The sequence below is a fragment of the Cricetulus griseus genome, chromosome 7 (assembly GCF_003668045.3).
Source record: "Cricetulus griseus strain 17A/GY chromosome 7, alternate assembly CriGri-PICRH-1.0, whole genome shotgun sequence".
In the NCBI taxonomy this organism is placed as follows: domain Eukaryota; kingdom Metazoa; phylum Chordata; class Mammalia; order Rodentia; family Cricetidae; genus Cricetulus; species Cricetulus griseus.
The window spans coordinates 79052912-79065634 of NC_048600.1; the positions used below are offsets into that span (position 1 = coordinate 79052912).

Genomic DNA, 12723 nt, shown 5'->3' on the forward strand with positions numbered 1-12723 from the left:
GCTAGGAGCATGGTGTACCCAGTGTCCGCCCTCACCTGCTAGGAGCATGGTGCTCCCAGTATCCTCCCTCACATGCTAGGAGCATGGTGCTCCCAGTATCCTCCCTCACTTGTTAGGAGCATGGTTTTCCCAGTGTCTTCCCCCACCCTACCCCCTGGGCAAGCAGCAGCCACACTCTGCCCTGCCCAGTGGGTGCAATTATAGAATGGAGTACACTAAACAGATAATGCCTACATCACAGTGAGAATGCACACACTGATGACAGGGACAGTGAGGCCACTGTGAGGTCAGACCTCGGTCTACTTGGCTTGTCCCTTTGGCACAGCAGTCAGGTTGCTGTTTTGTCCTGAGCTGGAGAAGAAGCTGCAAGGCTTTTGCAGACACACAGTCTGCCTTCCCAACAGAAGGCAAAGAACCTTCAAAGGGAGCTTTTTCACCCTTTCTGCTGAAGCTGCAGAAAGGGGATGCAGGGAAGAATATTCTATTGACAAGATTTCATTTATGCTCTTTGTGGTTAAGGCTCTATACAAGATACTCCATTATCTTAAAGGAAATGGGACAGTTTTATTTTTATTTAAGTCAGGAGCAGTTAATTAGCATTTCTAAAACCACCTAGAGCAGTGGTTCTCAACCTTACTAATGCTGCAACCTTTTAATACAGTTCCTCAGGCTGTGGTGACCCCCAATCATAAATTATTTTTTTGCTGCTTCATAACTGTAATTTTGCTACTGTTATGAATCATAACATAAAATCTGATAGGCAAATGGTCTTAGGTGATCCCTGTGAAAGGGCCATTCAGTTGAGAACTACTGACCTAGACTATAAGGACTTGGGACCCTGTGGCCGCAAAGAAATGGGACTAGTGAGAGAGAAGGAGGCCTCCATGCATGCTCACCCCACTCAGGAGGCACCTCAAGTCAGATCCTGCTGTTTTCCACCTCCATTTCCCCATCTGCAGTGTGGGTCTATAAACACCACTTAATTCATAAGGTAGCTACAGTGAAAACAGTCCTCACCAAGTATCTCAGCCAGGCTCCTACAACAGGTCCTGCAGGCTGCTTGCTTGTCTCCCTTCCATGCCTGCAGCCAGAGTCAGGTGTGACCAGCTGACATGCTTTGACCAATAAAAGGGGAGAATTGGCACATGTTGCTTCCAAAAGAAACACGGGAAGCCAGAGAGTGACTCACCATGGTCTTGTGTCCTTTTCTTCCACCACAGAGGCAAGTGTGGAATAGAAGCCAGGAGAGCATGGGACGAGGAGAGCTGTCCTCACTCCACGGGCCAGTGCTGGGAGCCACTAAGATCTGGCACACTTTGACTCTTAGATTACTGCCATTACTGATAGCACAAATCTTGTTTTTGCCTAAGCACAGAGAAACTGGGTTTGATTTGAGGCAAAGATAAACGGCCATCAATTTCAAGTTGTAAGTTTCAAGTTCTCAGGAACACAGGTAAAGGAGACCTGTGTGTCATACTCTGTGTCAAAGAGACTCTGCACAGCAAGGGATCCTGAAATAACTATAATTTATTAAGTGCTTATTATAATCAGGAGTTCCATTGAAGATATTACATTTACTATCTCATTTAACCCCAGCAATGATCCTATAAAGTGTCATGTCACAGTGGCAGGAAGAAGACTTTCTGTTCCCTCCATTATTCTCCCTATTGTAGGAAGGACATTTAAAAATACATTTGTTAAAACTAATTTCAAAGGTGGGCACAGCAGAAAATGCCTGTAACTGTGGCACAGAGACCATGAGTAACAGCAAGAGAGAGATGCTTCTCGGGATGTTGGCTCCTGGGGAAGAGCTGACCAGCTCCTTTGGAAGGAGAAGAGAATCTCAGAGCCATGTTCTGTGATATTCTGTTGCAGTCTCAAATATGCACCAGGGAGACAGTGCAAGACTGGGAGACAGATGTGCAGAAAGAAGGAAAGTCTTGGTGACTCAACTGGGAGGAGTTGGCCTGGGTCTGGTTACATCCAGGGGAACTTTGTGACTAGCTCTGGCCAACGAGGTGTGATAGCAGAGCAACCTTTGTGCATTCTAAGCCAAAGACTGAAGAGCCAGAGTGCCAAGAAATGCCATTTCCTTCTTCTCTCTTCACCTTAGCAGTGCCAAAGACAGAGTGGAGGGAGTCAGGTTCAATTCTCAGACCCCAAAGTCAAAGAAAAGCAGTGACCTTGAGAGTGTTCTCCATCTCAGCTCATTTTTCATGAGCCCAAAGTGAAGGACTGTGACATTATGTTGCTTGAGTGTTCCCACAGCAGAGTCTGACCTATGCATACACACAACATGGGAAATTAAAGACCCAGAGCAGGACAAAACAAACCCAAGGAAATCACAAGAGAACTCAAACGAGAATAAACCAGGCCTAAAAGCTGGTCTGAGGGTGGGGAGACAGGGCAAAGCAGCTAGTCAAGGGGCTAAAAGAGAAATACATAGTAGACCACATTGGAAACCTAATTCATATGCAGAGTCTATTAAACTTGTTTTGGACATCAAAATCATAATAAAATGAATATTTTAAGAATGTGTTACTCAAAGTGATTCAAGGAAAAAAAAAAAAAAAAAAAGGAAAACATGACTAGTCTAATGGCCAGTGAAGAAAATGGAAACCTGCCAAAGAACCGTATCCAGAGTGTCCTTGGAAAACTGTTCAGGAGCTTCAAGGAATGAGCAAGTCCTGGTTTCACCACTCCTTAGAAAAGGAAGACTGGGGAATCCATTTTTACACTGTTACTAAAATGTGAGAGACAGAGCAAAATGCCAAATCCCACACAAACAATAAATGCAATCTAGTCATATAGAAACAGTCACCAAACCAAGGTCTGCAGGAAAGCAGAGTTCAGTACTGGAGACTACAGAGGATCAGGCACACACACAGATACACACACACACACACACACACACACACACACACACACACACACACACACACACACAAAGGACTGGTGAGATGGCTCGGCAAGTAAGGGCCCTAGCCATTAACCCTGACCACCTGAGTTTGATGCCCAGAATCCACATGCTGCATGCTAGAAGAGGAGAATCGATTCCCCCAAGTTATCCACACACACAAGCACACATACACACATAAATAAATGTATGCTAAAAAGAAAAGAAAAAACCCTCTCAAACCAACTGTTATGCATTTATATTAAAGTCATTAACATAGGCACCTATATACTACCACAATACTATAGTGCTTTCCTTTGAGTGCTAGACAATGCAATTAGATAAGAAAATAAAGTAAGTACAAACCACTAAGAAGAAGTCACAAAATTATTATTTGCAAATGATACAGTGGAGAATCCTGTGACCCAAGTTCTAAATCATCTAAAAGCAAAGAAATAAATAAGAGTAAGGAAAAGAAAAAATTCTAATCCCCAAAGCTGCAGCAACAAGTCCAAATCATCTAAAAAGGAAAGCATGCTCAAGAGGGACCAAAATGTAACTGACTGCCCGAGAGGACCACAGGCAAGCTTAAATAAACGGATGCTGCTCTCCAGAGGCAGCCTCATGATAGCCAACTTTGCAAGGACTGCAATGTCTCATGACACCCAATGTTGCAAAGATGGCAACGCCTCCATCTTAATACCCACATGTGACAAAATAGGGACAGGCAATAAACACCTTTCTTCTACAAGGCAGACATCTAGGTTGGGTAGGAAAGTATCCAGCCAAAGGCTCAAAGTTCTGAAGACTGGGCCATGGAACATCTCTAACAGAAGTTGGGGTACAGGGTCCAGCCTGGCTTCACTGTTCCCCCAGTACTGGGGCCTTACAATGAGAACTAGCCTATTACTGCTCACAGCTGAGCCCACCTCAGCTTCATACTAGAATTGATGAGGCAAGCCAAGGAAACAAATCAGAAACCCTCAAGCATATAACAAGTGGTCCCTTAGGACCTGGTTGTGATACTTCAATATAGTACATATGAATTACACCATCCTTTTAATAATAGGGTAACTAACTTAAAAAATAAGTAGGATCACCAGAATAGACTCCCTTAATATAGGTGACAATGGTATCACTGGGACAATATATGAGGCCGCTGGCAGTAGGTCCAAGACCTAACACTAATGCACAAACTGACTTAGTGGAGCTCATTCTACATGGAGAGATACCTTGCCTAGCCTAGACACAGGGGTGTTGGGGTGGAGAGGTGCCTTGGTCCTGCCTCAACTAGATGATAGAACAGACTTAGTAGATTTCCTAGGGGAGGCCTTACCCTGTCTGGGGGCGGGGGGGGGGGGGAGTAGGGGGAGCAAGAGGAGAGGAGGGATGGGGAACTGGGATTGGAATGTAAATAAGTAAATGCAAAAAATAAAAACAAAAACAAACTACAATACTATTTAAAAAAACAAAACAAAAACAAGAAGGATCCAGAAGGTAAAACATGACTTCTAACACGTGTCACACACACCAGAATGGATGACTGGCAAGTTCCAGATTGGATAGTAAAATCAAGGCCTCTCAGACACTGCTGAAGATGTTTGAGTGTCTGTGTATTTAGGGTATGCTTACTAATCAATAAGCATAAACTATAAATTAACAAATCCCAAACTACAAATATTAGATTTCCTTATGAAGAGGGGAGGAAAAGGACCCAAACCAAAATCTGAAAGAAATCAGGAGCCTACAGGGAAATGTGTACAGTAGGTTACTAAGCAGGTACATAGACATTAGAAATTTCCTAAAAATAAAGCAAAGTTATGGACACAAATTTAGAAAATTAAGCCAAAAACAAATGCAGACAATTCAGAGAGTGATAAATGTTCATGGGGGGTGGGGGGATAGTTCAAGCTAACTAAAAATCCAAGGTTTCTTCCACACATTAAAAAACATTGTATTAGTGACTGATAGAGTTGGAGAGAGGGACAATTCTACCAAGGATGGAAAAGCAGTGTGTGTGTGTGTGTGTGTGTGTGTGTGTGTGTGTGTGTGTGTGTGTAACATACACATTCACACAGTATTAAAAACTCACATGGTCTCTGACCCAACAATTCCACTTCTGAAACATCATCTTAGAGACAGAATAGGTTGGATGATCAACAAGGAAACGAGTCACCTATGGTGGATTAATAGATACCCTAGAACATTATGTTATTGATTATATGCACATATGTATATGCACATAGGTATGAGATCATATAAGACATAACATGAAGAGGGTTAAGAAGGTTACAAGAATACACATTAATATGGTCACTATTCTTTTTTTAGAATATACAGTCATATGCCCATGATGATGTCTAGTCCACAATAGGCTGCAGATACAATGATGGTCCTACAGGATGGCATCACCCACAGCAGCAGAGCAATCTTAGTTTGTTCAAGCACGCTCCAGAAAGCTCACACAACCAAGATATCACCTAGCTAAGAGACTGTGGATACCCACCAACAGACTGCATCTAAGGATTTACTGTGGCTCCTTGTGGAGAGAATCACTAAGTTTCCCCCTTTTTCTGACCATGGATAAGCCTATCATTTCTCTATGATAGACATTACTTATGCAACTAAAAATAATGGTTAAAAAAATAAATTGAATTCTGTGGGAAAATAAACATGTATTCTAAAAATAATCTCTAAAGTTAGAAAATGAAAGCTACATCTGCTTTCTGGACAGAAAGGAGAGTTTCAAACTGCTAGACGCCACAGCCTCCCCAAGGCAGCAAGGGGTTGGAGGTCCCTGAACCTGGGGGGGAGCTGGAGCCTCTCACTCTCTCCCCTGAACCTGTTCTCTGCTCCGAGATCCTCAGCTCTGAGCCAAGCTAATTCCACTGTTTACCGTCATTTCTGAAATAGCATTTGAAATAATCTGCTCTTGACTACTAATAAAAGGGATGATTACAGATCCCTCTAAAACAAATAACCACAAATTACTGTTTTATTTACGTGGTTACTAATTCACTTTTTTAAACAGTCACACACACACACACACAAGAGAAAAAAAATACAGCAGTGCTTCTTATCACCCATCATTAAAAAATTACCAATCAGGGTTGATAAATTCCGCCAATGGAGGAAAATGGGAGGGGAGATGAAGATTAATTGCTACTCAAAATAAAAGAGGCTCCCTCACAGTGACTTGCAGGTCTGGGCTGAGAGAATTCTGCAAGAAACACAGGCAGCCTCCTGCTGACTGAAAAAAAAAAAAAAAAAAAAAAAAGGCCAGCAAAAGGGTAGTGGGCAAGGCCTGCATAGTAAAGGGCTTGGAGGACCAAGGGTAAAGGTCCTTCTTTCTGCCTCTAGAGCCTGTCATCATTAGGCCAGAACATCCTGTCATCACATAGCCACACCTCGAAGAAGGTCGAGCCTGGGCTCCCAGGACTCCACTGAAGAATTCTAGGTGCAGTCTCTGGTCTGGAGAGCCCTGCTGCACTCATAGAAAGTGGCTGCAGAAGTCTGCATTGGTCTGAGAAGTCCAAATCACAGACAGCAAAATGCAGGTGATGACTAATGGAGACTTGTTCTGACTTTCCCCTCTGGTCCTATTGATTGGCTGACGGCTTTCAGAGGCCTGCTGAAGGACAAGCAGTGGCTTCAAGGAAAGGGCCCTCTGTGGCTTCGGCCAGAGCATACATGCAGGCCATGCCCAAGCTCCGAGAAACTGTGTGGCCTCACACCCAGCTGAGGACCCCTGGCTGATGTCTGCTGGGTTACTTGCAGTTCAATTTTGCAGTCTGCGCTGAGGCAGTGAGGCTTGGCAAGGCTACAGGAAGAACCAAGCCCTCTCAGCTCTGTCTTGCATGCTAGCAAGCAGTCGAGGAATGGAAAGCAGAGCTCTGGAGACAAAATGTGTTCTTCCACCCCCAACTTAGCACCTCTAAACCTACACAATCTAGTGCAACCCAAACAGCCTTGCTCCCACCTACAAGCCCATTACTACTTGGCTACTCTTGAACTTCACCCAGTGTCCTACAAGGGCAGACCCCATGCAGAACTGCTGGGCAGTTAACTATTGGAATCCATTTCCAAGACAGTGTATGTAGAAGGCTGTTTTCTGAAGACCGAATGGGCCAGCTATAAAGGAAAATGACCAGAACCTGAAGGTCCTTTTGATGAGCCCTTCATCAGGCCAGGCTTCCATCAAACTCATCACAGCCCTCTAAGATGGGGACTTGCTGTGATCCCAACGTGCAGACTGGGTGTGGGGAGCCCTCAGCAGAAGCTGATTTTGCTTCTTACATCTTCTCTTTCACCCTGTGGGTCTCTTGGGTGCTAAACTTTCAGCTCAGCATTTTGTTTCACCCAACACAAACCAGATACCACTCCCAAGAAGAATACCGTCTCTCAGGATGGCTAACACTTCAGAAGACACTAGATTGTATTGAAGACTTAACAAAAAATAAAAAAGCAAGTGGTGCCACACATATGGTATAAACTAAGCCCTCCTTCGAGGCCCCCAGGCCAGCAGAAGTTGTCTCTCACCCCTCTAGACACCCACTCCCATTACAAAAGTAAAAGAGGCAGCACCAGGTGCTCACCCCATCTCTGAACTATTTCCCACGACTCCTCTACTTATAATGCATGGATCTTCTGATGCAGTTGCCAAGGAATTTCAGAGAACCTGCTACATGCCAAAAGGTATGCCTCCCAAGGAACTCAAAGTCAAGTCAGGAAGATAATTGACAAGTTAAAGATTACACTCCACATGAACCATTAAAAGCATGGCACACACATAGAATTCAGGCTCCGATAAGCAGAACTCCTGTTTGGCCAGCACTATAATATTCCTAGAGCAGAACAGGAGACAGCCAATCATCTTATACTGACTGAACACAAGCATGCCACCATCTAAAGAGTTAGAATGCTGGCCCCAAAATCCTGAAGCTACTCTCCATTAAGCTGAGCACTGTGTTGGGCATTTTTCTGTGGTAACTTCATCGTCACTACAATTCCTGTATCTCCACAGAGTAACCTTCATTATTCCCATTTTGACAATAAGAAAACTAACGTATGGAGAGCCAATCTCAAGATCACTAAGCACCCAAGCAAACAGTACCACTTGATGATGAGTGTTCCTGGTCACTAGGTACAGGATGGCCAGGGAGAGATTTCCAGAGAGTGGGTAAAAGTAAAGGGACAAATATGGAAAAATCAAGACAGAAGCATGTGCACTGACTGCAGAATATGACCAAGGTAGGGTCTCATGATTCCCAGGTTGACTTTGAACTCACTAAGCAATCAAAGATGACCTTGAACTTCTGATCTTCCTGTTGCTACCTCCAAGTGGATTATAAGTATGTGTCTCCATATGGTACTGAGGATTGAACCCAGAACTTAATACATGCTAGACTAAACCCTACCAACTGAGCACTTACCAACTCTTTCCATAGTTGCTGATGTCCTACTTAGAGATGCCCAATTCATGGCAAAGTGCTAAGAACCCAAGACTACACTGAGAAGGGCAACCCTTGCACTGTTCAAGAGACATGAGCCAATCCTTATAAGTTTTTCATTTGGAATAATCCCAGAATGTGAGCTAGGTGGGGAGAAAGATGGCTCTCAAGCCCACCTCTCTTCCAGAAAGAGGGATGTCACTGCTTCCAAAACCATAGGAGTAAGAATTGAGTGTCTACTAAAACTACTCTACAAAGCACTTTATGACACCATACCCACTGTCCAAACTTCCAACACTGTGTTGGTTTGAAAGAAAATGTCCCCCATTGGGAGTGGAACTATTAGGAGGTGTGGCTTTGTTGGAGTAGGTATGGCCTATGGGGATGGGCTCTGAGGTAACCTATGCCCAAGCTATGCCCAGTGTGAAACACAGTTCACTTTCTGTTGCCTGGAGATCAAGTTGTAGAACCCTCAGCACCATGTCTGCCCGCACACTACCATGCCCCGCCATGATGACAACGGACTAAAGCTCTGAAACTATTCCCAATTAAATGTTTTTTTTTTCCTTTGTAAGAGTTGCTGTAGTCATGGTGTCTCTTCACAGCAATAGAAACCTTAACTAACACAAACCCTATGAGTTCCTAGTGAATGAAGATATTAAGAAGCAAATCTGGGCCCTTTCCCTATACATTGGGTTGTGCCTCTCAACATTCTCAGTAGGGAGAAGAACCCCATCCCACCCCTTTATTCCCCTCATGGTCCAGGAGTAAACCATTTTAATCTTGGCAATAAATATCAACTGAGCACCAATTGTCTACAAGGCACTGCTGTATGTCCTTGATATGCAAGGGCAATCAATACATTCTATGGGAGACAGATAGGCAAAAAAAAAAAAAAAATTACAAGCTTTCAAACAGTGGTGAGTACTGTGCAAAAGTGAAAAGGATGATGGGCAAGAGTGGGGGGGGGGCTTGCATGAGCCTACGGGCCAAGTCCTGATTGATGAGAAAGCCATTTGAGAAGACCACATCCTCAACCAGGCAGTAAAAATTGGTGGTCAGCAAGAAAAAAGCCCTAAAGTGGAGATGGGCTGGACATGTCTGAAGCACAGGAGAGTAAGTGGCAGGAGTTCAGGGTCAAGAAGAAGGAAAATCAAGATGAGCATGTTGAGACAAAGGGGTCACGGTTCAGTGAGATGTGGTCTCATAGGTCACTGGAATACTGGGAATACTAAGTGGGATGAGATGGCATTGGGCATGTTGAAGCAGCAGAGCATCGTGAACTAATATTTGCTTTAAGAGTTCACTCTGGACTCCATCAAAACAGATGCAAGCAGGGCCTCAGTTTGTACAGGTTGGTCATCCTCGAAAGGACTCCAGCAGCCCTGGCAGATAAGCATGGTACAGGCCTGGTATTTGTACTTCTAAGAGATCGTTCTTTCAATAAGTAAGACCACTTTTTTTTTTAAATCCATTTCGTCTTTGCCTTTTTTCACTTCCCCCCCAATAACAAAGGTGAAAAATAAGGTTCCGACGTCCATGACTCAAAAATCTCCCAACTTAAAACCATTCCTTAAAGGAAGATATAATACTCAGGGTTCATGAAGGTGGCATGAAAGCCTTCGCACGACATTTACATCCTAGCACCAACCGAACACTCAAAGACCATTTAGACACAGGGACCCCTGTCAGAGTGAGGGGCCTACTGAACCCTGAGATGTCTAATGCCATCACATATGCCAGATCACAGAGAGTATTCCAGAAGCCAAAACAGTAAAGAGTGGTCAGCTTGATAACCAACTGCTACATCCCCAGTACCAGGAAAACACTGTCTCAGCATCCAACATACCAAAGACAGTCCACGTGAGGCTATATTTGTGGCAATACCATGCCAAAAATCTGGGCTAATCTGACTCTGCTATTCATAAATTCCCCCCTCATGTTAAAGCACATGTGTTTGGAAAGGGAAAATGAATCCAAGTCTGGTTTTGACGCTGTTACTTGGAAACCATCTGGAGTCCCTGAAAGCGTGAGAAGCCGCCACATCCCCTGCCCTCAAATGCCCACTGTAACTAGGGCAGTATGCTTCCCTGGAGTTGAGAAGTCCTCTATTCTCCAGGGAAGTCCCCCACCCCCACCCTACAAGGTGCCAGCTCAAGCTCCACTTCCCACCCAAGAAAGGTATTTGGTTTCTCAACAAACCTGGCGGAGAGCACTCCATGTGTGGAGCTTGCACTTGAATTGCACCCAAGGCTGGGCTCTTTGCTCTATGAATGCTTTAAACTGCACACCTGAATTCCTTTGACAACCACACAGAAATCCTTCCCCAGGCACAAGGATTCCGGAAAAAAAAATCCCCTCTACCTAACAAGCCTGTGTATCGAGAATGTCTAGCTTTGGAAAAGACCCACCAGAATCCTTATGTAACCTTAATAGATGTTGGCACCCCGCAGATCCTCTCCTAGAGACACTGGCCCAGATCTAGTCCATGTTCACCAAGATGAGAACAGTCTGGGTCCTGCAATTCGTGGGGCCAAGCTGTTCTGGACTGAGAGTGGGTTGGGAGACTGTCCCCATCCCCTACCTGGCTGCGAGCCTCTGAACCTCTCAGCTTCCAAGGGAGCTGGACCTCGCTTTCTGCAGCCTCCCTCCTTCCACTGAAATCAGTCTTGGGACCGAGCCCACAACAGCGCCATGCCACTAGCACCTTCCTCCTCCCTGCCATCCTCTCCCCACCCCCAAACGCTGAAGAAAAGCGGCCGGGAAAGTGATCCAGCATCTCATACAGTCACAGTCCCTGAAAACAGACACGCCGCGCGGGAGGTGGGGGCGGGGGGTGGGTTGTCAACCAGGCCCAACACTACCCTACCAGCCCCGAACTGGGCACAGGTAGGGAGGGATCTCCGGAGGCAGCCAGAGACTCAGCAGCCACCAGTTCCATCAGAGCAAACACCTGTTTCTAGGAAGAATCACGGCCAGAAGGAGAGGGAGTTCCCTGGGAAAGGCAGGGAGGGCGAGGTGAAGGGGCAGTTGGGGACGCAGGTGAAGGATGCGTCACTCTCTGAGCTGTGCAACCCAAGCCTAGACCGGCCGGCTGGAAAGGAGCAGGGGTCGGGTTGAGAGAGGAGAGGTCGCGCCTGCCGGCGCGCGCGAACCCAAGAGAAACACAGGAGCTCCAGGTGGGGCAGCTCCATCACCTGCGCCCGGTAGATGCAGCCCCGCGGGCGTGTCGGCCCCAGGCAGCCAGCGGGTGACCTACCTGCCCACGGTCTGGTTGGCCAGCTGGCGCATGCGGTTAAACTGCTTCTTCATCGTGGCCCCGCTGCCCCGCTAGCCCGGGAGCTGGGGAAGGACAGAGCTGCCCGGAGCCCGCCGCAGGGTTACATGGCTCCCGCGCCCAGCCTCCCGGGCGACGGCAGCGGCGGCGGCACTGCGGAGCCTGGGGAGCCGCCTGGCCCGCGCCCAGCCTCCCGAGAGCACCTCCGCCTACTCTGCCAGCCGCATCCTTTTCTGCGCCACGCCCGGGGCCGTCCTCGGCGCCCGCCGGTCCGCCCCGGGCTGCAGCCCCTAGCCCCAGCCGGGCGAGCAAACCGGGGAGTCTCCGCAGGCTAGCTGGCCAGCTGGCCGGGTGGTCCCCTTGCGCCTGTGCGGAATGCGCCGTGCATGCTGGGACTTGTAGTTTCCTGCTCCCACCTTTCCTCTGTCCAAAGTTTGCAAGGACAGCTTTAGTGCAGAGGTGGCAGAAGGCAGTGTTGTTAAGGCATTCAGGTTTTAGCCTTCTAGGACAGGAAATATGTTCGTGCTTGGAAGGTGAAACCAAGGTCACAATAGCAAACAGAGTGTCTTCTATTGCATCTCGAGTGAATGTAAGGCGGTTCAGTGCTGAATTTACAGAAGACATTCTGGGGGGGGGGGGCAGGTGCTCATTAAATTGTATAAGGTCACCTTATTGGTGTTCAGTTACAGGGTTAAGCTTGGCACAAAGGGGTTTCTAACTCGGCATAGCATGTATTCCAAAATGCCATCCTTAATCTTCTCCAAGCCTAGTAGGTAACCAAAAGCTAATATAGGATAGAATCAGTGACATCTTGTTTACTGGCCCAACCTGAGACAGCTTTCTTGTATGACTTAGATTCTAGCTTCATAGCTGTGCCTATCTCCTTTCCACTGCCAGACTATGAACGGGTGTTGGCTGGACATCCCACTGGTACCTACCAGCTTGTTGAAAGGAATTGTGGTGCTAGATTTAGAGAGTAGCAGTTGAAGGGAAAGCAAGATGACTTAACAGGTAAAGGTGATTGTCATTAAGCCTGACAACCTGTATCCAATCTCCAGAACCTACAGGGTAGGAGAGAAGTGACTCCTGCAAGTTGTCTT

General features: G+C 46.3%; 1 protein-coding gene across 2 annotated transcripts in view; it reads right to left on the bottom strand.

The window, feature by feature from the left end:
- Arhgap44 (Rho GTPase activating protein 44) overlaps window positions 1-11971 on the bottom strand; it is a 159423-nt gene extending 147452 nt beyond the window's left edge. For both annotated transcript variants that reach the window (XM_027427147.2, XM_035447638.1), the window contains exon 1: window positions 11606-11971. In XM_027427147.2, the coding sequence (XP_027282948.1) occupies window positions 11606-11658 (53 nt within the window). In that variant the 5' untranslated portion in view covers window positions 11659-11971. The remainder of the gene's footprint in view (window positions 1-11605) is intronic.
- Window positions 11972-12723: the final 752 nt, after the last annotated feature.